Source organism: Sylvia atricapilla, chromosome 4, assembly GCF_009819655.1.
Source record: "Sylvia atricapilla isolate bSylAtr1 chromosome 4, bSylAtr1.pri, whole genome shotgun sequence".
In the NCBI taxonomy this organism is placed as follows: Eukaryota; Metazoa; Chordata; class Aves; order Passeriformes; family Sylviidae; genus Sylvia; species Sylvia atricapilla.
Window position 1 is genome coordinate 59,206,419 of NC_089143.1, and position 25,088 is coordinate 59,231,506.

Sequence of the window (25,088 nt, forward strand, 5' to 3'; positions counted from 1 at the left end):
AGCTGCTCACAAAAATGGCTCCCTTGTAACAATTAGTCAACACAGGTGTTTATTTTTGGCTTTGCAGGGTTTTGTTGGATGTTTTTCTGTGTGCAAGAGTTGATTTTTTCCCCCCTCATAATGCTGTGGTTGCCAGTACTTACAAATACTAAAACACACAGTCTGATAGTGGTTACGTAGTTGTGTGTGAATAATCAGTACACCACTGAAGGAGCTAGAATCCTATGCAAATTTTGTATGCAGAACTGAAAATAAAAGCAAGGGACTAAAGATATATTATGTTTCAGGATAATATTTCACGCCTGATCATTGTTACCCGTTCTCCTAATAATTTTAGCATAGTTTTGTAATGCGCTATAATTGTAATTGTTATCCAGAAGAATGGCATCACTTAATTCTATCAAAACTGCGGCGAGGTAGATGAATGACAAATTAATAATTTACCATCTTTGCATAATACTGTGGCCCAGAACACCAGAAGGATTGATGGCAGAAGAGGTTAACAAATTTTAGCGGCTTCCATTAGCTTTTCGTTGTCATATGTTTGTGGTGCCGGCTGAAATAAGCTTTGTAGGAGATCCCAGTGCAGGGAACTAATTACTCGTGCCGATTGCCACCCTGATGAATAGACCCTCATTGTATCATTCCCCTGAAGACGAGGGGCAGGCTGTGATTCACGACTGCATCCTGGCTGATATTTGATAATAATTTTAACAGATAAATGTAGGAAGGCAGAATGATGAAGTGCCTATCCATGCTCTACGACTATCAAAGGCATGCACATAGCCAGCTGTGTTCTGCCTTTTTTTCTATAATCACTAATAGAGAATTTTAAGTTATTAATCGACCTTTGAATAGACCCACATCTTCCTGTATTTTGTAGTTTTTCTTTGGTTAATTATCCCAAAATCATTTGGTCTTATAATCAGAGCAGCCCAATTTTAGCGTGACTGTAATACAGACAAGTGTGAAAATAAGATACTAGGGAATTTGATTCCAATACTCCAGTATTTTTCTGAAATTAAGCAATTAGGAAGATGAAGGCTAACGCTGCCTTTGGTGTTAGAAATAGGCATAGAATTTTAATGAAGAATGCAAAGGCAGTCTCCATTTTGATAAAATTATTTTCAGTCTAAATTTTTAGTATCTACAAATCATGTTTGAAAGTAGCGTTATGCAAATAACTCTGGCTTTTGTTACTACATTTATTTTAAACCTTGATTTACCTTAAATAAAACTATTTTCTGCCTTTAAATATCAGAACTACGAATATAGATACCACGTGTTTTTAACATTGTGATCTGTAAATTAGTTGTGCCTATTCATTTGTCAGTGTTGACAGGTATACTTTCTATTAGCTCCTGGATCAGAAATGGAATATATATATGTGTTTTCGTCTATTGTTTTAATACTGGCTCTGTAAACAAACAAAATCTGTGTTTTTTAATCTGAACGTACATGTTTTCAGGGTGACTATTTCAGAATGGCTATTCTGTGCCTCAGGTATCTTCTGTTTGTTTATTTGCCATACCTGAAATCGGCATTTTTTGTATATTCTCTGGGCTAAAATACTGTTTTACAGTGGCATTCATTCATGATCATCTAAAGAGATAGTAACTGGCACTTACATATGACCATATTAAAAAGATCTACGTATATTTGGAGCATAAAATGTAAAATAACAAATTTGATATAACCTTTCCTAGATGTAGTTTTTTAAAAGTATGCTTTCTATGTAGCAATTATTACACATCATAACATGTAGTTTTTAATTAAATGTAAAAACACAACTACATAAACCAGAAATGCAATCTGATTTGCTTGAAAATAGATTGCTGTTTCACTCTCCTGGAATGGTTTATTTAAAAACAGTAAATGGAAAAGAAATGCATTTTCTCGTGTTGTTCTAAGCCTCAGGGGCTAAATGTAATGAATATTTTAAGAGATTATTTTAATTAAATTCCTGCACATCTAAACAGAGTAATATTTTATTATCACATACATAACCATGTAACTGAGGTATTCATTAAAGTTAACACTTTCTGGACCAAGAATTCATGGCATGATTTACTGACCTTGTGCAAAAAGGCACAAATTAGGAAGAAAAATGAAGGGGGACAGACTTTGATTAATATAGGTAATGCTATACCATATTTATAATAGCCTTTTCCCTATTCTGGTTTATAAATGCAGTCACTGAGAAAGGTGCCCTGCTGAGGCTGAAATGAGGCTGAAATCGGAGCACATGCCACTAGAGTGTGGGGAAACTGATCACACTGTCAGCAATTCATTTCAAAATGATGTATTTAGTGCTCATTTCACCTTCCAAGAAAAAAGGGAAAGGAGTTCCTTAGACTGGAAGGTGATATTGTTATTTTCAAGGACATACCTAAGTAAAAGATTGCAGAAAGGTGGGGAGGGGGGAGGTTAGGGGGAGAAAAAAAGGCGAAAGCAGCGCAAACAAGGAGAGCTTTATGCAGAAATTCAGCGCTACCATGCTGGTTGATAATTGCTAACATATGTGGCTCCTCTGTTTCATTGTAGTCGTCCTCGTGAGTTCTGGCGCCTCGACTACTGGGAAGATGACTTGCGGCGCCGGCGACGATTTGTGCGTAACCCCCTCGGATCGACACATCCTGAAGCGACACTCAGGGCAGCTGGAGAGCATGGTCAGTGTAAAATCTGCCTCCCGCCACCAGCAGCAGGTTACAGAACGTGGTGGGAAAGGCTGGACCTTGTAGGATGCTAGCAGATGGGCCCAGAGCGAAGGGAGGCTCTTGGCGTTGCGTTTTGGGCGCGTTTTCCCTGCAGAGGTCACCTGGCTGTTCCTCCACGGCAGCAGCGCCGGTGTTTGCTGAGCCCCTTCTCCCCATCCCAGCTGGGCTGGCACACTGTGCATAGCTTGAATACAACAGTTACAGTCCTCACTAGGCAGAAGGAAAGTGGATGCAATTTTGCCATGAATCCCTGGGCAGACTTCCATGTAAATTACTTGCTTATACTTTAACTTACGCTTATATCTTCTTCAAAACAATTTTTCCTGTTCAAAATCCACACCAATTATTTCAGTTAGCATATATCTGCCTATTGTTACAGATAAAGTAAAAGAGAAATAACACTTCTAAAAGTTAAACGTACCTTTGCTTAAGTCTTCAAGCTTTTCTGCAAGAATTTGAAATGGCAAAAAGAGTAGCAAATGCTGATGTGTAGTGTATTGCTCAAGCAGCAAAATGGTAATGACCATTTCTACCTGGTGATCTTAAGAATAGGAGATTGTTGTTTTTGTTTTTGTTTTTTTGTTTTTTTGTTTTTTTTTTTGCAGTTACTAATCCTCATTTCATAGTCTGGAATCAGTCAGATATAAGATGCCAGATCCATTCTAGAGGGGAATGTACTTACCAAACTAATACAATAGTCACTTTGAGAATCCTATAGTAAATCAAAATATAAACAAGCAAACAAAACCAGTGAACTTTGGGGTTTAGTACAGAACTTTATGTCTTTGCTATCTAATGAGGGTACACTGATAAGGTAGAAAAGTCTCATACTTAAAAATAATTTGCTTATGATTAAAGCTGAGTACCTTCACCTTGAAGGCACAAGTCATGGCACAAATAATTTTAATTTCTTTTGGGTGGTTTGGTTTTTTTTTTTTTTTCTTTTTTAGCTTGTGCATACATACATATGCCCACAGAAAATATATGTGGGGATACATTTTATGCTAATTTTAGATCGTTAGAAGTGTTGTATGAATATAGAAGAACATCATTGTCATAAAGTTGGTTTCCGTCAGGCATCTTAACCTCTTGCACTCAGCCTTAAAGAGCCATTTCTGGGAGAAAATGTCTACAATATGTCAGCTGATATAATGCCAAATGTGACATCAGTCCTCTGAAATAAATGACCATACAGAGAATAGTCAATAAAGTGATCTGAAAGCAATGTTTGTAGAGCCCTACATCTTTGACTATAGAAAGAAGAACAAGATGTAGAATTAATTAGCCCACTTTTTGCTTTGGGGGTTGTTGTTCTTAATACTATGTTTTGTTCCTATACCGTGGACTTTAGGGCACTAGGATTTTTTCTGTTTAATACTCCACGGATGAACAACAACTTCCTCCCCTTTAATATTACATGGACTTTAACTTAAATAGATCTTGTCACAGTTTGATGTATTCTAGTTGTATTTTCATATTTAATCTTTATGCTGTTTATAAACATTTTTAAAATATCTTTATTCTTACGGAAAAATATTTAGAGCAGCCATTTAAATTTGCATAACTAATTCTTCCACAAGTCAAGATGCAGTAATGCAATTATTCGTATTTCATAGTAATGTGATATTTTCACTAATCCATGCTGTATTTCAAGGGCTGTGGCTTATAATCAGTTTGTAATTGACAGGACAACCATTTTTGTCAATACAAAGGAAGAATGAGTAAAAAGTAGCCCTATTTCAGAAGTTACTAATAAGCATAGCTGGTAACTAACTCTGTTAATTTAAATAGACCTAATTGTTTTCTGTCTGCCTTTCTATTCAGATTTTGACATTCTTAACAGTCTTCTATTGTGTTTGATTTCCTGATGTTGTTTTATTCTGAATTTTCATACTGCCTTTGTTATCTGTTGTCCTTCTATTTCTTTATCTATCCAGTGAATATTTTAGTTTACCCTAAGTCATTATTTAATGTGTTTTCTGAAATTGTAGATAGTTGTTATCTGTCTGAGTGCGTGTACACATGCAACTGTCTTTCTCCAAGAACTTCCCCTGGCAAGGTGTAAAATAGATGACCAAAGTACAAATCCAAGTTCAACGGGAAACTATATACAATGTATAGGGGTGCAAAGATAGTTGTGATTTTTATTGTTTCATTTTGGATTTGGCTTTCTTGTTGCATTGTTTCTAGTTTGGTTTGGGGTTTTTTTTTCTTGAGTTTTAGGAGGTATAGTTGCAAAAATTATCAGCTGGAGTGGCCACTTGATCCATTTCTTTCTGAATTGTGTTCATTACCTTCTAATGTCAACCAATTTCATCTCGGAAATCCCTGTTGTTCTCAGATTGTTTGGAACCAGACTTCCATGATATAGATATCTCTAAGATTTGCAGAGCATTTGCCCCAGTATGTTATGATTTCATATCAATAATTTATCATTAATTATTCCATTACAATTAATTTTACATGCCTCTGAAGCAAATACAATTTTAGATAATGTATAAAAGGTTCCCTACTGCCTGTTTAAGTTTTTTTTTCAAAACATCACAAACCAGAACCTGAAATTGGACATAAGGGATTTTGCCAAAAGGGAGGCAGTGGAAAATAATGCATAAATAATGGAACAGTACAAGCAGTAACCACGCTTGATAACATGGATTTTAGCTCACTTTCACCAGAAGATGCACATTATCAACTGCTTGGTGTCTTTCAAATACAATCAGATGTATTCTCCACCCCAGAGAAGTCGAAGTGTAGGAATCATCCCAATTTGCAACTGTGAAAATGATTCGAAAACAATTGGAAGCCTAGATACTATTCAGTAAAACCTAGAGAGAACAACAATCAGCTCTGTTGCAGCCCAGTTATGTGTCTTAGGAGCAAGAACCAATCTTTTCCAAGGATTGATTTGATTTGAAGGAGAACCTCTGGTGCAGAGGTGGCAGAATAAATACCTGAAGACTAATGTTCTCTGTTCAGACAATCAATACCAGCCCCATGACTATACTTCTGGCTACCTTCTAGTTAAAAACAAATTTTTTAATTCTGACAATTTAATTGCCATTCCCAAGTTCACATTAACTTGCTTGGGAAAAAAAGGCTTTAGGTAATTTTTCAAAGGGAAAAGGTGGGGGGGGGGTTGTGTGCAAAAAAAAAGGATCCTTCCAAACTGGCTATTTATAAAAGTCAGTCTAATGGTGTATTGTGGGGAAAGCAAAGAGAGGTGAAGGTGCTGCGGTAGAAAGTTTGGGATGGAAGGAGTTAACTCTTGTCTATTCTTCATGTCACCTACTGTATAGAAATGGAACCAAAATTCTTTGTGTAAATGTGGAGAGGAAAAAAAATGGGTAAACCTGTTGGTATTTTGAAATTGACTCCAAAATAATATTTGTGAGGGAATCTTTAGCTGCTAAAAAATACTTTATCAAGCTTTTTAATAAGTGATTTATTGTTTTAACAAACAGTTAATTGATGTTAGTTAAAAATCTGGGGACAGGGGGATTAAAACAGTCCGTAGCATTTCCGTCAAGGCAATAGGTGGAGTTCAGGGCTTTTTGGCTTCAAAGGACCAGCAAGTGATCATATCCAGTATTGCAGTTGACTGGAAGGATGAAAAAGAAGCCATAAAAAATAACATTTTAGAAACTTGGCTTGAAAATGATTGGGTTTTCCATTGTTACATTTTTAAGGAAATGGGGAGAGTAGAGAGAGGCTTCTGGGAACCCTTTGTAAAAAAAAAACAAAAACATAATAAGGTTTTATTTAATGTGCCTTTTCCTTGAGTTGCTTTTCCTGGTATAATTACTAGTTCCAAAAAAAGAAAAAAAAAAAAAAAAAAAAAAAGAAGAAGTTGTGTGCTATCTGTTGTGTTCAGAGCAATACATTGTCCATGCCTGGAGATCTTGCTCTTGGCAAGTTGTGTAGGAGTTTGTGCTTAGAGCTGCAGGGCTGGAGCCAGAGGCTCTGGTCCCATCAGCACAAGCAGGCCTGGCAGAGTGGTCAGAGAAGGCAGAGCAGGGTTTGTGACCTGAAATGTGAAATCCAGTGTAATATAACTCTGTGCTTGTGTGGGATGGGAGTTTGTCATGTGATGTCATGCTCCATCATACATCTCTCTAAGCAGTAAATATATAAAGAGACCTAGACCATGGCCTACCTACACCAGTGCATTTACCTACAGAAGAATGGGTGAATCCATGTGGAATATATTCTGTTCTGTGCAGACACACATGTAAGCATGAGAATGTTGGTTGCAGACATAGGACTTTATGCACATCAGTACAGAAAAGGCAGATTTGCTTTATTTACATCGGTGGAGAAAAAGCAGATTCTGGTTCAGAGAGTGATGTCTCATTGCCTTCCATTAGCTGGTGTCTGCAGGTGTGTAGACAGACATCTTCCTGTGTTTAAGCTGTGTTTAACTTTAACACACGTTTCATCCATGTCAGGAGATATCAGTAGCTAACATATGCAAAGAGATGACAAAAGTTTGCAAAAATGGATTAAAATAATCGGGGTCTAAAATTTCCCGTTGAAAAAGGCACATAAATCAGATGTATGGTTTTGAATCAATGGAATATAAGTAGTTAGGGAAAGAATTACAATCTGAGTAAATTAAAAAGATAGGGCAACATTTCTGTTATCCAGTCATCTTTGGTTTGGAAGCTGCTGTACTGATTTTATTTTTTCTTAAAGACTGAAGGGCATCATAATATTTTAGACAAGTTTTACTAAGTATAAAAGTATTAGCCTTTGATCTTGACTCTAAATTCAGTCTTAAATAAGATTCGGTAGGGAGCTAGTTCAAAATCAGCATCTTCGGTACAACAGATTCTAGGAGAGGAAGCAAAAAATGGCACGTATATATAATGCAGATGAGGTTTTTGAAACAATGTCGTTTGCCTGCATTAAAAGAAAAAAAAAAAAGACCAAAAAGAAAAAAAAAAGGAAAATAATTTATAATCTCGGACTTCATCTTGAGGTGGTTTTGTTCTGGTGGTGTGTGTTTTTTTTGGTTTTTTTTTTTGATCTTCAAGAGAGTGCTGGTGGGGCAGTGACTAAGAGTGCATGTGGTGTGTGTTAGTGCACTGATGGTAATTTTACTGCTGCTAACTGAAAATCCTCAAGGGGGAGTTAATTACAGGAAAACCTTCCTAAATATCAGCCGCATATTTTCCATGACAAGAAGGTTTTTCAACTCATGTTGAACAACTCCAGAATCTGAGTTATCATTATTTACATGAGCATATTTTGCAAGAAAGTTAAATTTGTGTTTGTATAATGCAGTTAAAGCTTTACAGTAATTTTTTTAAGGCTTTCTTACAAGTGACAGCTATTGCCAGGGCAAAAGGATCATGTGTAAATTGCATTTTATTTTGTATGGCAAGTTAAATTTCCTTTTATTTGTGTTGTTGGTTGGTTGGTTTGAGGTGGGGGTTCGCGTTTGCTTTTTGTTGTTGTTTGAGATTTTTTGTAATGTCACGGCCTAACCCAAAACTAGTATTTGGTCGTTTGGGGTTTGTTGTGATGGAGTTTTTATAGTTTGGAGTTTGGCTTTTTTTTTTTTTTTTTTTTTTTTTTTTTTTCTTTTTTTTTTTCCCTGATGAGTAGATTTCTTTTTTACTTTTTCACTGAACTGAAAAGTTGTATTATTTGCAATTTACACGCATATATTTACTTAAACAATTCAAACTTTATATACTGCCACCGGGGAGCCGCTGCCTTCTGTAAATGTTTGCAGATTAGCATATTTTTAGAGGGAGCCCGTGGAACTTCAAATCAAGTGTGGCAGCAGTCAGAGCGAGCAGCCACCAGTGTGTTGAAGTTAGTTGGTCCTGATGTGTTTGGTGAATGCTTTTCAAACACGGCTGAGCCATGGGTATTCTCAGTGTATCGCTTAAGAAACAGTATTTTCATTTTCAACTTTAAAAAAAAAAAAAAAAAAAGGAAAAAAAACACCGGACATGTACACCACTGTATTTTGGCATTACCGCAGCAAAACTTCGGTGTGGAGGGAGTAATTACCTCTTTCTTTACCTTTTTTCTACTTTTTTTTTTTTTTTTTTACTCCCTTTTAATTTTTTTTTCTTTTTCTGTCGGCGCTTTGAGCCGGTGATTTAAATAATTTAAATAGATGTAAATAGATTGCGAGGCGGCAGGCAGTGCCGGGATGGAGCGCTCCCGGCGCCGGGAATGTCGCTGCCCGGGCACGGCGGGGATACATGGAGCGGCTCGGGGACCGTGTGCGGGGCGGAACGCGGCTCCGAGCGCTCCCGGCCGCTTCTCATCCCCAAATCCGGGCGTGAGCCCGGAGAGGCGCCGCGGGAGGCCGCGGTCCCGGGGGGCCGTGCCCTTGGAAGCAGGTGCAGGGTGTTCTCCTCCCCGGAGCGCCTGGCACGGAGGGCTGGGGGCTGCTCTGCCTCCCGAGCCCGGCTCGCCGCCAGCGGGATTGGGAGCGATGGGGGCGGCAGCTGCCCGCCCGTGTCCCCGGCGCCCCGGGTCCTCGGCCGGAGCGTGGGTTTGGGGTCAGGGCGACACACCCGGCAGCCGGGACCCTCCTGCGGCTCCACTTCCCGAGGAAGACTCCCTTCCCCCGCTGTATCCTTTCCCTCTCTGTCATAAACACTTGAAATGGAGTTGAACGCTGCAGAGAGCGCTGGATAATTTTGAGCAGGCTTAATAGGATTAAAACTAGATGTGTTCTAACATTAGAGGATTAAGACAGGTACTTCCCACAGCTAGTCCTAAGCGTTTTTCTTCCTGAACTTACACTTAAAAAAATAAAATAACCCTCCTTTGTAACTGAGACCTGACAGACAGCACCCTGTTTCATTTCAGCTCCCGATGAGGATATACTTGTCAAAGGAAAGCAGTCCATCAGGAGTCAAGTTTTAGGAAACCAGAACTCAGAAAGCGAGATTCTCTTGGAAGGAGATGATGATATCATGTCATTCATGGAGGAAAGAGAAGTGGAGAACTTGACAGGTAATGTCACCTATCTAATTTTCTCCTCAGCTTCTTCACTGTTGAAGTTCTGATCTCCCCATCTCTGCGGTGAATCATGGTTTGGGATACACACCGATAATTAACACACTTCCCATAACTGCGTCATTAAGATAATTTTCTGTTCGCCTCAGGTATTGCAGGTTTATTTGTGGAGAGTTGTGCATTTTCTTTCTCTGCCTTTTTGCTTCTGCAGTAGATAGCTATTCTAGAAAACCCTCCTTATAGAAAATAGCTCTACTTTGAAAAGGGCTTCTTTTGTCATCTTGACCTCAGTCCACTCAAATCGTCCACTCAAATTGTCCTAGTGGACAATTAGGCAAGCTGTCTGTAATTTAAGGCTTTGGAGACCTTTAATTTCTTTCCTAAGTCTATAAAATTGTACACACTGGTTATTTACTCGCATGTAGAGGATTTTACTTTTTGCATTTAATTAACTCCTTTAAATCTCTTGACATTCCCCCACTGAAGTTCTTTCTCCATAGACCATGGTCTCATTGGACTTACTTTTTTTCTTCTGAAGAAATAGTACTTAAAATTATTCAGCTTACTTAATTTTACATAATCACATGCAACCTTTGCTGATGTTACAATCTCAGTGGAGTGGGTCCATTTTTGTACAGTTCAAAATGTAAAACTGGAGTAGCCAGTGGTTCAGAGCCTGGGAGTTTATAAAATGTCTCAATTGCTATTTGAGGAGCATGGGTTTTACAGGGAAAATGCAAACTTCTCTGTGTTCTTTTGCTTCTCATCTGGTATTCCATGTACACTTAGGGGAAAATATCCTTTACTGGATAATTCTGATTCCCTGAGAAGTTGCTAGTATACTCTTACATTGATATGGATCATGCATATGATAATTCACTGAAAATGCTGGAAGTGATTATTTATTGGCATTTTGCTTATCCTTGAACTGCATTCCAGTCTTAACAAAAAAAAAAAAAAAAAAAAAAAAAAAAGGCAAAGTTAAAAATGCAGCATAAAGAAAAAGAAAACCTGCATAGGAAATAGGAAGAGTAAAGTAAAATAAAGTAATGGGAGAATGACACAAAGGCATTTCTTTATATGAATCTTTTATTTTCCCTTTCTACCATGAGCTTCCTTCTCAACAGCCTTCTCCATGTTTCCTTCTATTATTCATTCATTGGTTTGAGTAATACATTCATACTGTAATAGAGGTGAAAGGGGAGTTTAATTATATAATCTTGACAATGGCAATAGGATTAAGAAGTAATCCTCACTAATAAAGTGGTGTGGGTTAGAAATGAAGTGGAAATTGTCAGGGGTCTTCTACAGGACCCGGACTGCCCCAGCTTCTGCATCTGTCTGCTTGCCCTGTAATTGAATGTCTGCCAGTGATTGAAAAAATGTTATTTCTCCTCTGGATTACATGCTAATGTACAGAGGGCAAAGGGAGACAGCAAAAGAACACATAGCTGCTTATTTCATCCATTTGTGGGGGTGAGCTTTGGGAAATCATGGCAGTTCCGCAGCTATCTCATGCCCATCTGCAGACACAATGTAGTTGTACGTTGGGAATAGAGGGCAAAGCTGCTCTGATCTCAGCAGAGCATCTCTTCTTTTGTCCTAGTGGCACACATTGAGATTGATGCGAGATTAAGGACCATCACCCTCCTAACAATCGATGGAAATGACAATTCATCTGAATTTTTTGTCAGTTATTCTCACGTTGATTACCTGAACGTGTGTACCTCATTTATAGATGCTTTATTAAAACAAAATTGTCTATGTCACTTTAATATCTTCCACTGTTTTACAAAAGTCAGATAATACTGCAGCCACGTAACTTCATTTCCTTGCCTCTTAATCAGCTGGATGACAAACCTAACCTGTTTTCCTTCTGTACGTGTTAGTTTATATAATGCTGAACCTATTGTTTTCAGTAGTAGTCTGATTTGTCCCTGTGATAAGCCCTGTGGAGATGTGATTATTCCAATAAAAATTCATTCAGTTGGAAACCAACCCTCCAGCTGTTTACTCCCACAGTCCCCGAGCTACACTAACACTGTGTGGAATCCTTGAACAATATTTAACGTGGAATCCAAAGCATCTTTAAAACATTTTACTTTAGGCTCTATAACATTGTGTAACCTTAACAATAGATTTCCAGCATCCATGAGGGAACACTTTGCAGTCAGACAACTTTGAGCCTTGACTGCTGCGTTCATCTTTGTGAAATGCCATCAAAACTTCCCAGCTTCTAAAGAACACATCAGACAGAGAGATTTCAAGTGTTCATGTGTGCGCTCTATGTTTCATGTAACAGAAAGTGTGCAACTCTTGGAGTTTCTCGGACAGAAAATGTGTGTGAGTAAAAGCTGAAGGCTGCCATGCTGAAGCCAGCTCTGTGTAATGTATGCAGCAGTTTGCAATTGCAGCTGCTTCAGTGTTCGGCAGCACAGAGACACTGCAAATCTGTTACATATGTTCTGTTCCGGGACAAAAAGGGGTTTGCTCTTAAAGGACGAGCTGTGCTCTTTGCTTCATTTTAATGTCCTTGGCCTGAAAAGTGAATAATTTGTACTTGCATTCTTTTCAGTTTGAACATTGTTGGTGTTTTCCTGCTTTGGCAGGTCCGGTGTCCCTCAGCACACCAGCTCAGCTTGTGGCACCCTCCGTAGTAGTGAAAGGCACCCTCTCCATCACTCTTTCTGAGCTCTACTTTGAGGTGGATGAAGAAGATCCTAGTTTTAAGAAAATCGACCCAAAGGTAAGAGATCATTGACCCTGAGCTCTGAGAGATGATGACAAATTACCCAAGACCTTTAATTCTTCACTTGACTTCCTTTACCTCTATTGGGCTGCAGTGTTGCTGCTTTAATAACTTTGCCACTGACCATAAATGTTGCTGAACTTCACGTAGGTGACACCTCCTTTCCTGCTCCCTTTTCTCCCCCTCCCACATTTCGACCCTACTTGAATGTTAATTAGCTTGCTGGGAATAAAGCTCCAGGGAGACAAGTCTGAAATAAAGACATCTTGAATCGCAGGCCTGTGTCAATGCGGGGAACTTCAGCAAGGCTTTTAGCCCAAATACTTCGTTTTACTTTCTTGATTTTAGCAAATGTCACTGTAAAACAGCACTGAACTTCCCACACTCCTGAGTTTGCAGTGCTCCTGTCGTATTTCTCTATAACACATTTTACAGGGCCCGTTATTATTTATTGTGCCTAAGCATAAAACATAATTGGCCTTCTAAAAGATGTTTCTGAGCTGACTCGCTAATTTCCACAAACTTTATTTGCTATGAGTTGCTTGCTTACTCGTCTTTTGCTTAAAATTAGTAGCCTTCAGTGAAATTCCAGTTTCAAAGGGAGCATATCGTGCAGTTAGCTTAATAATGTTGCACTTGAATGTTTTCTACGGTGTTACAGCAACATTTCAAAAGTAGGATACAACTGGTAAATATTCTCACAGCTTAAGCATAGTCACGGCTCTTGGTTTTTTAAATATCTGCCTAATGTTGAACTGGGTGATAATTTCTTTGGGAAGGGTACTGCTGGAAGAAGTGGTTTTCTGCTTGTCTGCAGAGAGAATACCGTGTGTGTTAAGCACAGGTTCAGTTCTTTGTTCCTATTGAGTAAATTGCTCTTGTCTGTATTAAAAATGGCATCGGTGGGTCCGAAACCTGGGATTATCAAATCCTATCAGGGGAAAAAAATTATTTTGAAAAGCAGTGCTCTCAATTTGTCAGAGCTAGATTTTAATATAAGCAATTAACTAGAATTGTGATTTTATGTGATATCATAAATGAGATTTAACTTTTATTTTGGTCCTGAAGAATTTTTGAAATATATTGGAAATTATTTTAAGTATGAGATAGTGCTTAAAATTTTCATATGCTTACTCCTTCTGTTATGCTTCACTAGTCTCCCCCCATTTAACTCAAAACCCATTTAATGATAAAAAGAATATAAATGTGAAACTAAAGTTAGTTTGACATGTTACTGTATTGCATTTTCCATCTAAAATGTTCTGCTTTGTATTGTATTAGCATGAGGAAAGTCTTACAGATCTGCATTATTCTGCATTTTTGGTTTTCACGTTGAGCACATAGGGTTTTTGAGTGCAGTTACTAATTCTTACCATTCCTGTTACGTGTTTTGTGGGAACACTGACATATTTAGTTAGCCTCCTTTTCTCCTGCTTCCCAGTATGTGGTAGAGGTTGTTTTCTTAACTGTGAGCAGGCGTTCTGGTTTGGTTGGACTCTATCTTTTACTCTGTATCTGAGAGATTTTCTTAGAGTTCTTATAACCGGAGAAGTTGGTTACATGAAATACTGGCTACACCTCTTACATTCTGCTTGGGATGTTACTTTAGCTGGAGGTCTTAAAATTAAGAAAAAAAAATAAAAATTTAAAATGTCTCGGGGGTGGGGGGAGCTAAAAATGAAATCTGAATGATTTTATTTTACGAACTAAGTAATCTTGCAAACAGCATCTTTTCAAGCATTAATGCCTCCCTGCCCCACCCTGTGCTGAAGTCAGTGTACCTTGATAGCGAGGACGGGCTGCTGTAGAAAATGCCTATTGGAAAAAAAAAAAAAAGAAAAAAGAAAAAGCCCCCACAACTAATCCGCTGTAAGCTCAGCAGGCCTGCTTAATTAATGAGGCTTCATCTGTTTGATAAATTTAAGTTCCTTGTATATTTGTCTAAACTACTGAAAAGAAAACATTGTGACAGGTTCCTGAAGGAAAACCTGCCTTCTAAGGTAGCGATAGCATCGGCAGCGATCCCATCAGAGTTTTTTCCTGGGCTCCGGGCTGTTTTGGGAAGGAAAGGGCGGCCCCGCGGGCTAAGCCCGTTCTGCCAGGTGATGGGGGATCAGCGCTGTGGAGAGCGCTCAGATGGCTCCGCAAAACCCTGGCGGGGATGGGGCCGGGGAGTGGCCGCCCGGCCGGGCAGGGTGGCCCCGCTCACCCCGCTCCATCGCCCCGGCTGCCGCCAGCCACGATTTCCTTCTGAAACTTAGAGGCGAAAGCAGCTCGAGTTTAAACGGTTCTTTCTTTCCACCTCCGTCCAAGAAGAAAGGAAAATAGTCCTTTGGGGCAAGAACTTGATTTTTTTTTTTTTTTTTTTAACCTCCCGCACGAAAGGATATGAAAACTTGCTCCGAAATGCTGCGAGCCGGCGTTGCAATCTTTTCGGGCAGCTCGAGCGGGTAGCGCTAACGTTTTTAAATCTTAGGAATGCGTTCCCGATAAAAAATCCTGCCAGTATTTCTCAGTCGTCCCGAGCAAGCTTAAAGCGAAATGGTTACGGGGAATCAGGCAGAGCTTTGGGGAGAGGGGGCTCGGGCAGGGAAGGAGATCGGCAGAGAGCACCCGGGTGCCGGTGTAGGATCGGGTGGTTTCCTGACGGGTTCCTGCTTATCTCCCCGTCTGACTATGCTGCGGTGCCATTTTATGCTGTACTTAAAAATCTGGGCAAAAACAAATGTTTGTTTAAAAAAAATATCGACCGGTTGCTCTAAATCGCATTAATTATTCAGGGTAGATCTATACTTGCTTCGTGTCAAAGTCAAATGGATAGCGCGTTCGCTTTGGGAAGCGAAAGCAAACAGCGATGGTTTTTTTTAAAAAAAAACAAAATGAAGCGCTCGAGATTTACCGTGGAGAAATAAAAGCGAGGAATACCATAAAGAAAAAAAAATAAGGGGAAAAGAAACCACCGTAGGGTAGGAAAAGGCACGCTGTAATTCTGGCTAAACTGTGGCGAGCTGCTGTGTGATGCTCCATATATTCCAAGATTTAGAACAGAATCTTAGAGTAATAGAAATATAGCAGATGTTGTCACATACTGAACTACAGAATATATAAGAGTTTTTTTCTTAGATGCACTTTTTTATTATTATTTATTTTTTTATTAAATGGAAACTAGAAGGAGGTTTAAAAAACATCAGTCAATATGCTCATCTAAGGCTTGGGCTAGGTGTTGCGTTTAGCCTATCTTTACACCTCGTGGTTTCGTTTCTTTAAAAAAAAAATTCCTTCTGAGGTTCAGAAAGAATCTACTTGCCTGAATTTAAGAACCATTCACAAAAAGCGTAAAGTTAAAGTAATATTTTTTTATTACTATTTGCAACAAGTCAGTTGTGGGCCACATAATCTGACCTTGGCACCGAAATACATTTAACATCAGTAAAACTTTTTTAAAGGGAGATTTGTACATATAGTTAAATAATTTTTTCACTTGGTGACAACATTCAGGCAAACAAGAGAGCATAAGAAAAAAGGACTATACATGGATTGGAAAATGTACCTTTCGGGTTTCGTTTTGAAGTTGCAAAAGTCCGATCGCTTCTTTTTGTGACCTTTTAAAAATTCACATTGGAGGACAGGAGGAGAGAGGCTCTTCCCTTCTTCCGTGCGAGGCGGTGAGAGTTTACGCCGGGAAAACCGTCGGCAAGTTTTTAAAGGCCGAACTGCAGGTGGGTGGAGGGGTGGCGGGGGCGCGCGTCTTTCGCCGCCTCTTTCCGTCGTCGTTCGCGTTAAATAAAAAGTTTTTTAGGCGCTTGTTGTTGTTTACGGAGGGCGAGTTTTTGTGCGCGGGGGTGTTAACCCTATAGTTTGTCGAGGCTTTTGGGATTGGTGAGGATTTCTCTGGCTAGCCTCCAGGTCTGTTTGGCAGCGCTTTCCAGGGCCGAGTGGGGTTTGCCCTGAAAGAGGTCTAGGTTGGGCAGGAAGTAGTGGGGGCAGCGCCGGCACTGCAGGCAGGAGATGAGCTGCAGGAGGATGCCGTTCAGCCGGTCGCCCAGGCACGCCTCGTCCCAGTCGGTCTCCCGCGGGTGCTTCTCGCACTCGTACAGCAGCAGCGTCTTCATGTGGTAGTTGTTGAGGGGCTGCCCGGGCAGCTCCAGGTGCCGGTCGCGCAGCGTCTTCAGCACCGACAGGCACTTGTTCCGGCAGCCGCCCATCAGCAGCCGGTTCTCGGCCTCGCCGAACTGCAGCACCCAGGCGTCGCTCTCGGCCGAGCTCTGCTTGCCCGTCAGCGAGTAGCACTCCTTGGAGAGCAGGTTGAAGCCCTCCGCCTTCACCTCCGCCACCCGGTTGGGGCCGGGCCAGGGGATGTGGGGCATGGGCCACTGCGCCGCGCTGCGCGGCCAGATCCCGGTGCACTTGAAGGCGGGCGTGATCTGCACCACGTACCGCTCCCGGATGCGGAGCTTCACCTCGCTCGTGTCCGCGATCATCTTCACCACGTCCCGGTAGCTGCACTTGTCCACGGCCTGGGCCACCAGCGTCTGGAAGCGGGAGCGGATCTTGCGGGCGGACAGGTAGCCCGAGGCGGTGATGAACTCCACCCAGAGGGACATGCTGCGCTTGCGGCCGTCGCTCAGCTTGAGCACGGCGCAGCCCGGCAGGGAGCCGTCGTCCACGAAGTTGAAGACGCCCATCTGGTTGAGGTAGAGCACCACCTCGAACTCGGTGGGCGAGATCACCTCCAGCCCTTCGTAGCGGGCGTCGATCTCGCTCAGGGAGCTGATGAAGCGCGGCTCCTGCACTTCCACCTCCTTCAGCACGTCCGACACGACCTTGCACACCTCCCGGATGGTCTTGGCGATGGCCGCCTTGCGCGCCTGGCAGCGCTCCGTGTAGTATTTGTTGAGCTGGTAGACCAGCTTGGCCTGCGCGGCGATCATGTTGGGGCACAGGTCCGGGCTGTACACCGGGCTCTCGCAGTACGTTGAGGGATCCAATGCTTTAGCGGTGGCTGCAGCTTTGCGGAGGGCACCAGCCAAATCGCAGACCCCCGCCGCCTCCGGGAAGAAGGCGGCAGCGGCGCGCCAGTGAGAGCAATTAAAGAAATCGGGGAGGGCGGCGAAGCACAAAGGAGCGAAGCCCGGCGCTGCCCCGGCGAGGAGGAGGAGGAGCGGGCCGGTGCGGGCTGGGCGGCGGCGGTGCTGGTGATGCCGGAGCCGGTGCAGGAGCGGCGGGCAGCCCCCGCGGGCTCCCGGAGCGCAAAGTTTTGGCAGGCGATGGGGGCAGGGAAGTCTGGGCTGCCTCTGCGCTCAGGCGCCCACCCCCCCGCGCAGCGACAAAAACGCCGTTTCAATAGTTCATGGAAAGAAAAAAAAAAAAAAACAAAACCAAAAACCACCAACAACAAAACGACAAACAAACTTCCCCAGGACTTGCAGAAGGTCCCCGCAGAAAAGCCGGTCGGCGGCGAAGTTTAAAACCGCGCACGGTACTAGAGGAGAAGAATGCGAGCAATGCCCTCAGCGGAAGAGTGAACTCTGTGTCTGTCTGTCTGCCTCTCTCTCTCTCTCTCTCTTTCAGTCCGTGGCACCGCCAGAGATGTGCATGAGTTTGGCTGCCGCTCGCTCAGACTGTCAGGGGGTGTTGTTGATTTCCCTTTTCCTGCTGGAGGCGTTGGCTGAACCCGGCTCTGTGGCTGTCTCTATCTTTACGCGCAGACGGGCGCACTTGGTCTGTGATCGCTCATTCCCGTCCTGTAGCTCTACATAGATTGTTGTGAGAGAGAGAGAGAGACTGTATGGAGAGGAGCTGTTGCTTTTGTTTTTTTGGTTTGGTTTGTTTTGTTTTCTTTGCACAGACTGTGTTTTATCCTGAGCGCGGGAGGAGGGCGTAGCTGGCGTGGCCGGGATGGCTTCTCCTCCCCCTCCCCAGCCCTGGAAGTGCGCGCCGAGGCTCCCGGTGTCCGCGCCTCCGGCTCCGCTCCGGCCGCGCCGTGTGCCCGCGTCCGTCTCGCGGCGCCGCCGCCGGGCCCCGTAGTTTATGAATGGGGCCGCGCGCGGGCGCGGGGCGGGGCCGCGCCGCCAATCGCCGCCGAGCTGTCAGCGCCGCGGCCAATCGCGGCGGCCCGCGCGCGCACACGCGCCCGCGCGCCCGGCCCCGCGCCCGCTGCGCGCCCGGGGCACGGAGCCGGGATGGGGCTGCGGGGCCAGGAGACCGAAAATCCCTGAAACTTCGCCCTGGCGGCCGGGAAAGGGCGAGCTCAGCTCGCTGCTCCCTCCGCCCGCTGCCGGGGGACCCGGTGGCAGTGCCGGTGTGTGCGGGGAAAAGGGAGAGGCGGGCCGGGGCTTCACCGCAGGCATAAATCTTATTTCGCTTAATGCCGGGCTGCAGCAGTGAAAGTGAGACCGTCACCGGAGTAGCGTGGCACACCTTGTTTTACTGCCCCCAGTCACCTTAATTTAGATAAATCTTGTGCCATAAAGTTCTTTTTATCCTCCTAAAGCGCAGGATTGAATTATTCGAAAGGAAACGATATTTTATGCAAGTTTGTATTAATAAGAATGTGGAATGGTCTGGACATAAAGCCGTAGCTCCGTGGTGTCAGGTCGGAGGGAGCTCCGGGGCCGTACCTGCTGCAGAGCAGCCGGGTCTGCTTCTGCTGCGGGAACTCTAGGACGGAAGGGAGGGCAATTTCCACACCTCCAGTGCTCGGGACGAGGGTGCGAGGCTGCTTTGCCCTCCCCTGGGCCGTGCAGTCCCGCGGTGCGGGGCGGCTCTGGCCTCCCGGGAGCCCGGCCGGGGCCGGGGCCGTGCGGAGGCGCGGTGCGCTCCTCCGTGCAGAGCTCCCGGGAACCCGCTCGCAGCGGTTGGGCTCGGTTCCTTGCGCTCTCCTCCTTTCGCTGCAGCTGGCTGATTTTAATTAAGAAAATACCGCCGTCTGTTTTCTGTGTGCGTTTAAATTAGAAACATGTCTGGTGCCGACCGTACCGCTGCAAGAAGTATGGACGTGCCCGGCGCCGGTGCGGCTCCGTCCTCCGCGAGGAGAGGATCGGCTCCCCGCATCCCTGCCTGCTTCCCTGCCTGTCGCCGGGGCACTCTGCGCCCGGGGATGGGGGCCGGCCCGGCGGCCCGCGGTGCCCGGTGCTGGCGGCGGTGTCAGGTGTCCCCGCCGGGCCCGGCCCCGTCGGGAGGGCGACGAGCTCAGGGAAGGCTCCGAGGCGAGCAGAGGGCTGGGGGAGAGGGGGCAGCTGCCACGAGGGCAGAGTCGCTGGCTCGCCAGGGCGCTGGCGCCGCTGCTCGCACGGTCTCTGGGTGTCCCGGGGATTGAGCGGGGCTCTCCGCCCCGGGGCGCGGGTAAGTGCCGGCGGAGCTGCCCGCTCCCCGGGGCGCTCGGAGGCTCCGCAGGCGCGGGCGGCAGCGCCGGGCGGGCATCGCCGCGCTTCGCTTGCGCGGAGCTTCTCCGCGCGGCTCGGCCGAGCAGCCAGGGTCCCACGCCTGGCCTCCCGCTGCCCTCCGGCAAAGGGAAGAGTTAGTTAGGGCCCCGCGGGTCCCTTTCACACGCCGCGGTCCGGGCTCCCGGCGCGGCTCGGCACGTTCTCCCGCCGGGCTGGCAGCGCTCTCCGCGCCGGCGAGGGCTCCGCACGGCCGCCCTCCGAGCGCGGCTGGGCAGGAGCGCTCCGCCGGGTCCCGCTTCCCGCACGGAGCGCCCAGCCGAGGGGTTACCGTGTCCTGGGCGCGGAGGAGATTGCCGGAGCCTTCAGGCGGCCCTGGCACTGGCGGGGGCACACGCGTGCCTTTCTTCGGGGTAAAAGCAGGCAGAGGGGGCGATTGCCTTCTCACCCCCCCGAAAAGGTGCCTAATGATGTTGCGTTACCAGTGTTCAGATTTAAAACAATTCATTACCAATTTTCCTGCCTGAGGTTGAAGCCCTAGTAAATAATAAATCAGCTAAACAAAAGCTGACTTTAATTTATTGCCCCAGCGCTAATTAGAAACATCATTTGAGCAATAAACTTAAACACTTCCAGCAAATAATGCACGTGAAACCTTTCTCTCCCGCGTCTGGGCGTTTGTGGCCGCACTGCATTAAGACCGGCTTCACCTGTGGCGGAATTTGCTCTCGCCCGGATGAATAATTGAAGGGGGAACAGGATCCGAGGAGGCTATAATTGAAGAGCCCTTGTCACCTCTGCTTTTATGTATGTTAGTGTAGAAGTCCATCAGCAGCTCCTTGATGGTGTATAAAACGAAGTGGCATCCCCTCCAGCAGCAGGAGATACTGTATTCCATTAAAAAAAGACCGTGTGCGTGTGTGTGCCGCAGAGAGGGAAACTCTCAGGGCTAAAAGCCACTTGAAGTCTTCAGACCGATTGATCTGTATTCTCTCGTTATAATCCGTCTCATCATACTTGAGTTAATGAGGCAGGGGCGGGGGTGATCTGATGGTCCTTGACAAATTCATTAGGGAGGCTGCGGGACATTTTATTTGACTGTTAAACATCGTGTTTGTTTGGTTTAAGCAGTGCCAACATCAGCATGCCGCTGCCTGGAGCTATAGTGTTTTGTTAGCGAGGGCTTCTGTAAAAAGATACCGCGAAGGGGACGCGGTGTGCAGTGTTTGCTCTTGCCTTGGCTCCTCCTGCCCCCTCCCGCTCGTACAGCAGGGAGCTCGGGCGGGTGTAAATCCAGCCCTGCAGGCAAGGGATGTGCCACCGTGTTTGCTTCACCCTCAGGATGGCAAAGTAGCAGCGAAGGGCTGCCATTAAGACATTTTTTTTTTCTTCCTTTTTTTTCTGTTTTTTTTTTTTTTTTTTTTTTTTTTTCTTTTTTTTTTCCCCTTCAAGAGAACGCTATGTATTTGTGTAAGCCGCTAAAATAACAAAAGGAAAAAAAAAAAAGCTGGAAAGCAGCTCAGAGTTTTAGCAATAAGCTTGCGAGTTTCTTGCAACGTTATCATATAGTATACTTCCATCTGACTCCCTAACCAGCTTATCAACGTGGCATATGTTAAATATTTCAGAGTCTTTTAATCATGACTGGTGTCTTTTAAAGTTTCTATACCATGCTACTGATATAAGGTGTAATTTTTAGGGTAAATCAAAGTTTAATCAAAGTGACTTAAGGCTGTTAAAGGATTTCTGCTAAGCCTATCTTTTTTTCTCCCTTGCTGAGAGGCAGAGGAAAAAGTGAATTCAGGAGCAGGTGCTCTTAAAAGGGCTGAGAAGTATTTTTAAGAGTAGCATATGAAATATGTATGTGTTTGTATGTGCTTTGTTCATGGCAGCACTGCAGATGAGATCCTGCTAGCGTTCTGTTATTTTCTGGTAGTTGATTTCCTCTCTGTCCTTTCATTTAATGGAAAAAGTTTTGCAGAAAACGGAATAATTAATCTGCTTGTGGAACCTAGCATTGTGTTATTTTTTTCCTGGAGATCAGTCTTCAAACAATCTCAGCTTTAAGTGCTTTGTAGGACTCTGCTTCCATTTATAGAAGAACTGTATGGGAAAAGAGCTAGTGCCCTTTGCCTGTCATTTTCATACATTCCTGCACTGCTGATGAAGCTTGAACTGCTGCAGGGAATGTATGGATTTGAAAAGAAATGATTCAGTAATGCACGTTGTGTTTCTCCACAGCAGAACCGGGTTAATAGTTACAGCCAACGCTGCTCTGGGTTTGGGGGATAAAATTCCTTTTGCATTCGATGGTGTGCAGTGTGTGCCTCTTTCTGGGAGTCATGGGTTGGCTTTAGTATCTGCTGATCTGTTCTAAGGTCTGTGTGTCTGAAGTTTGTTGATGGCACACACTGGAGGAGAAAGGATGATTTCATTTTTACAAATGTCATTAACGTATTTCATCAACCTGAAGTGTTGTATAAATCTTGTATCCTTTTTTCCTGTGAAGATTGAGTGGTGCGGAAATTAAAGAATTTATGCGTGTTTCTATGTCTCTTCTAGCTTTCATTTCTTCATGGGGAGAGGGGTTGGTTCCAGCTACTCCTTTAAGTAGCTTTTTTCTGTTTTCCTGTTCGGTCTTAAATGTGAATGTGTTCATAATCTGGTGTTTAACCATAAGCAATCTGCTGCTGAGGGACTTGCTGTAATGCTTTGAACTTTGTATTAAAAGTATCCTCTTCTCTTTTCACTAATGGTGACTTCTTTAGCTGTAGACTGGTTTGAATGCTGAATATTGTTTTGTAAGTTTAATAAGTTGGCAATCGTGGAAAATCAGACATGCATTAAAAAGGGACGATTCCAGTGTGCTTTTGTAAAATTTTCTTCTTGTTAAAACTTCACATGGGCCTTGTGTTTGGATGCACTTGGGGTCCCTGCATCTTGTTTCATCCATTAGAAATAACCAAATTCCTGTGTGTTGGCTGGTCTTTATTTATAATAACTGATTAATTATATGAATAACACCAGTTTTAAGAAGTGAAAGCATGTAACATGCCAGGGTTTTCTCAGCTTCCCCTCCAGTTGAATGCATTAACACTTATTTGCTTGAGAAAAAATATGAGGTAGGCTACAGGGATAATGCCTGGTTCTCAAAAATGCTGTGAGGCTGAATCAGCGCTTCTTTTAAAAGTACAAAACCCACAAAGACGTTATATATATAAAATCAAATTTTGGAAATGAAAAAAAGGTTAATTTGCAGACTTTTGGCTTTTTTTGTCAGTAGCTGCAGAGGCTTTGTTTATTGCCTTAGATGTTGATGTCTCTGTGCATACACACAGTGATGCCAACAAACAATAGCCTGTGTGGTTTTACTGGTTAGACAGCTATTTTAGAGATCAAAATCTTCATGCAGCCTTGTCAAGACAAAGCATTTGTATAAGATAACCTAAAATTGTCTGAGTTACACTCTCTTAAAATGTCAGTTTCTAGATCCAGAGGCAAAATCTCCTCATTTATAAGCTTATGCTTAAAAAAATGCTTTCTCAAGTACAGCATATAGCAGTGTGAAATCCTCTGCTCCTCACCAGCCACTGTACAGGTTACAACCTTTCAGTGAGTTTCCACGAGGGCAATTTATAAGGGGAAAGGCTGTTGTGGGAGGATGGAATGGAGGGAGCTCAATCTTCTCAGGAGCACTGGTGACCAGCACGAAATATATCGAGTCTCGCTCTCCTCCCTGTATTTTGAGACAATTTTGTTTTGACTTAAAGTCTGATAGAGAAAGCATGCAGTTTTTATTGAATTTAAAAGAATTCCTGTTTGAGCAGTCTTCTAACTGTTCCCTCTTTCAAATTAATGCACACCTAGAACTGTCTACTTTCCTGTGTGTTGTACTTCATAGTTTTGAATTTTTATCCTTTGGAAAGTACTATGTGGACATAAAAGGAGTAAACTACAACTTTTTAAAAGCATTGCAGGGGTTTTGTTGCTACTTCTAATGAGAGAGTCAAAGCAAAGCTAATCCTATTTTATATCTTGCTGTGCATATCCTATTTCAGAATAACTTCTCCATGTCACTATGCATCTCTCTTTTTAATTTTCTTATGAATTAGGTAAAACTTGTGTGCAAAATAGTTCAAGGTACCATCTCCGCTGCTGGAAAGGGGAAACTGCATTGGCTCAAATAATGTATAGAAGCCATCTGCATAGCTTAATTGAAATAATATTTGGTGATCTAAGAGATGGAAATTGTTCCTTTTCTTTAACCGTCTGAAATAAAACTTAGGATGTAAACCAGCTGTCTTGGCCTATGGAAATCAAGGTTCTGCCAGTCTGTTTCTTTTCTTCATTTTCTGCTTCTATCTTCCTTTATTATCTTTGTATCCCAAGGAGTCTTTCTTATTTTCTAACTGGTTTTGTCTGCAACAAGGGGCTGGGTTGGTGTGTTTAAATAGACTCTGGATAGAGTGAAAAATCTTTGATCTATGGCTATGACTGCTTCCAAATGATTTGCTTGCTGGGACTGGACACTGTCCATGCCCTTTCACTTCACTATCAGATAGGCACACAAAAAGGACTTGACATGCTACCAGATGCATAGTTAATCATTGCATTAGGTCTGTAAAGGGGACCATCCAGACTCAATTAGGTCTACCATTTTTAACTAGTGTTTGCTCTGTAGTTTGTTTGGAGTACAATATTAATTCTAACTGCCATTCTGTTTATCTGAAAGGGCTTTAACGCAGTTCTGTGCTTTCATTTTCCAGGAGCCTTCTCTGCATTTGTGCTGTTTTGTGTCTATTTAGAAGATTGTGTATTTGTTGCAATGTAACAAATATTGCAGTGTAACATATTATCTGAAGCTTTAATGCAAAAAAGTTTTTGTCTTTTTGTAATTCAGCAGTTTTTCCTTCTCAATTCCAATTTCAAAAAGTGCATTTGAAATAACCTAAATGCAGCAGCTGGCATATATTGAGGGAACATTCAGAAGTAAAGCTTACAAGGGGATCTGGAGTTTTGGAACTGAATTTTTAAATACTGGAAACCAAGCAGCAGCAATTTTCCTCTCACTTATTTACCAAGAGCTCATTCTTGTGTCTGGCACTGCACAGTTTTGTGCGAGAAGGATATTAAGGGTGCACGAGTTAAAAAGGTCCAGCTGTAGAGTAAAAAGCATTACTAAAATTATTGTTCTGAATCTTGCCTGGGATTTCTAGCAGTAGTTTGTATATTTGCACTAACAGTTGTTAACTGTAT

The 25,088-nt window shown here is 43.4% G+C and overlaps 2 protein-coding genes across 3 annotated transcripts in view; one reads left to right on the forward strand and one right to left on the reverse strand.

Moving 5' to 3' along the window:
- LRBA (LPS responsive beige-like anchor protein) overlaps positions 1-25,088 on the forward strand; it is a 363,721-nt gene that overhangs the window by 187,201 nt on the left and 151,432 nt on the right. For both annotated transcript variants that reach the window (XM_066318056.1, XM_066318055.1), the window contains 3 exons: positions 2,545-2,669; positions 9,552-9,698; positions 12,311-12,447. In XM_066318056.1, the coding sequence (XP_066174153.1) occupies positions 2,545-2,669; positions 9,552-9,698; positions 12,311-12,447 (409 nt within the window). The remainder of the gene's footprint in view (positions 1-2,544; positions 2,670-9,551; positions 9,699-12,310; positions 12,448-25,088) is intronic.
- MAB21L2 (mab-21 like 2) lies at positions 15,826-17,559 on the reverse strand. Its single transcript, XM_066318059.1, has one exon. It carries the CDS (start codon positions 17,379-17,381, stop codon positions 16,302-16,304), a length of 1,080 nt encoding a protein of 359 aa, XP_066174156.1. The 5' UTR covers positions 17,382-17,559; the 3' UTR covers positions 15,826-16,301.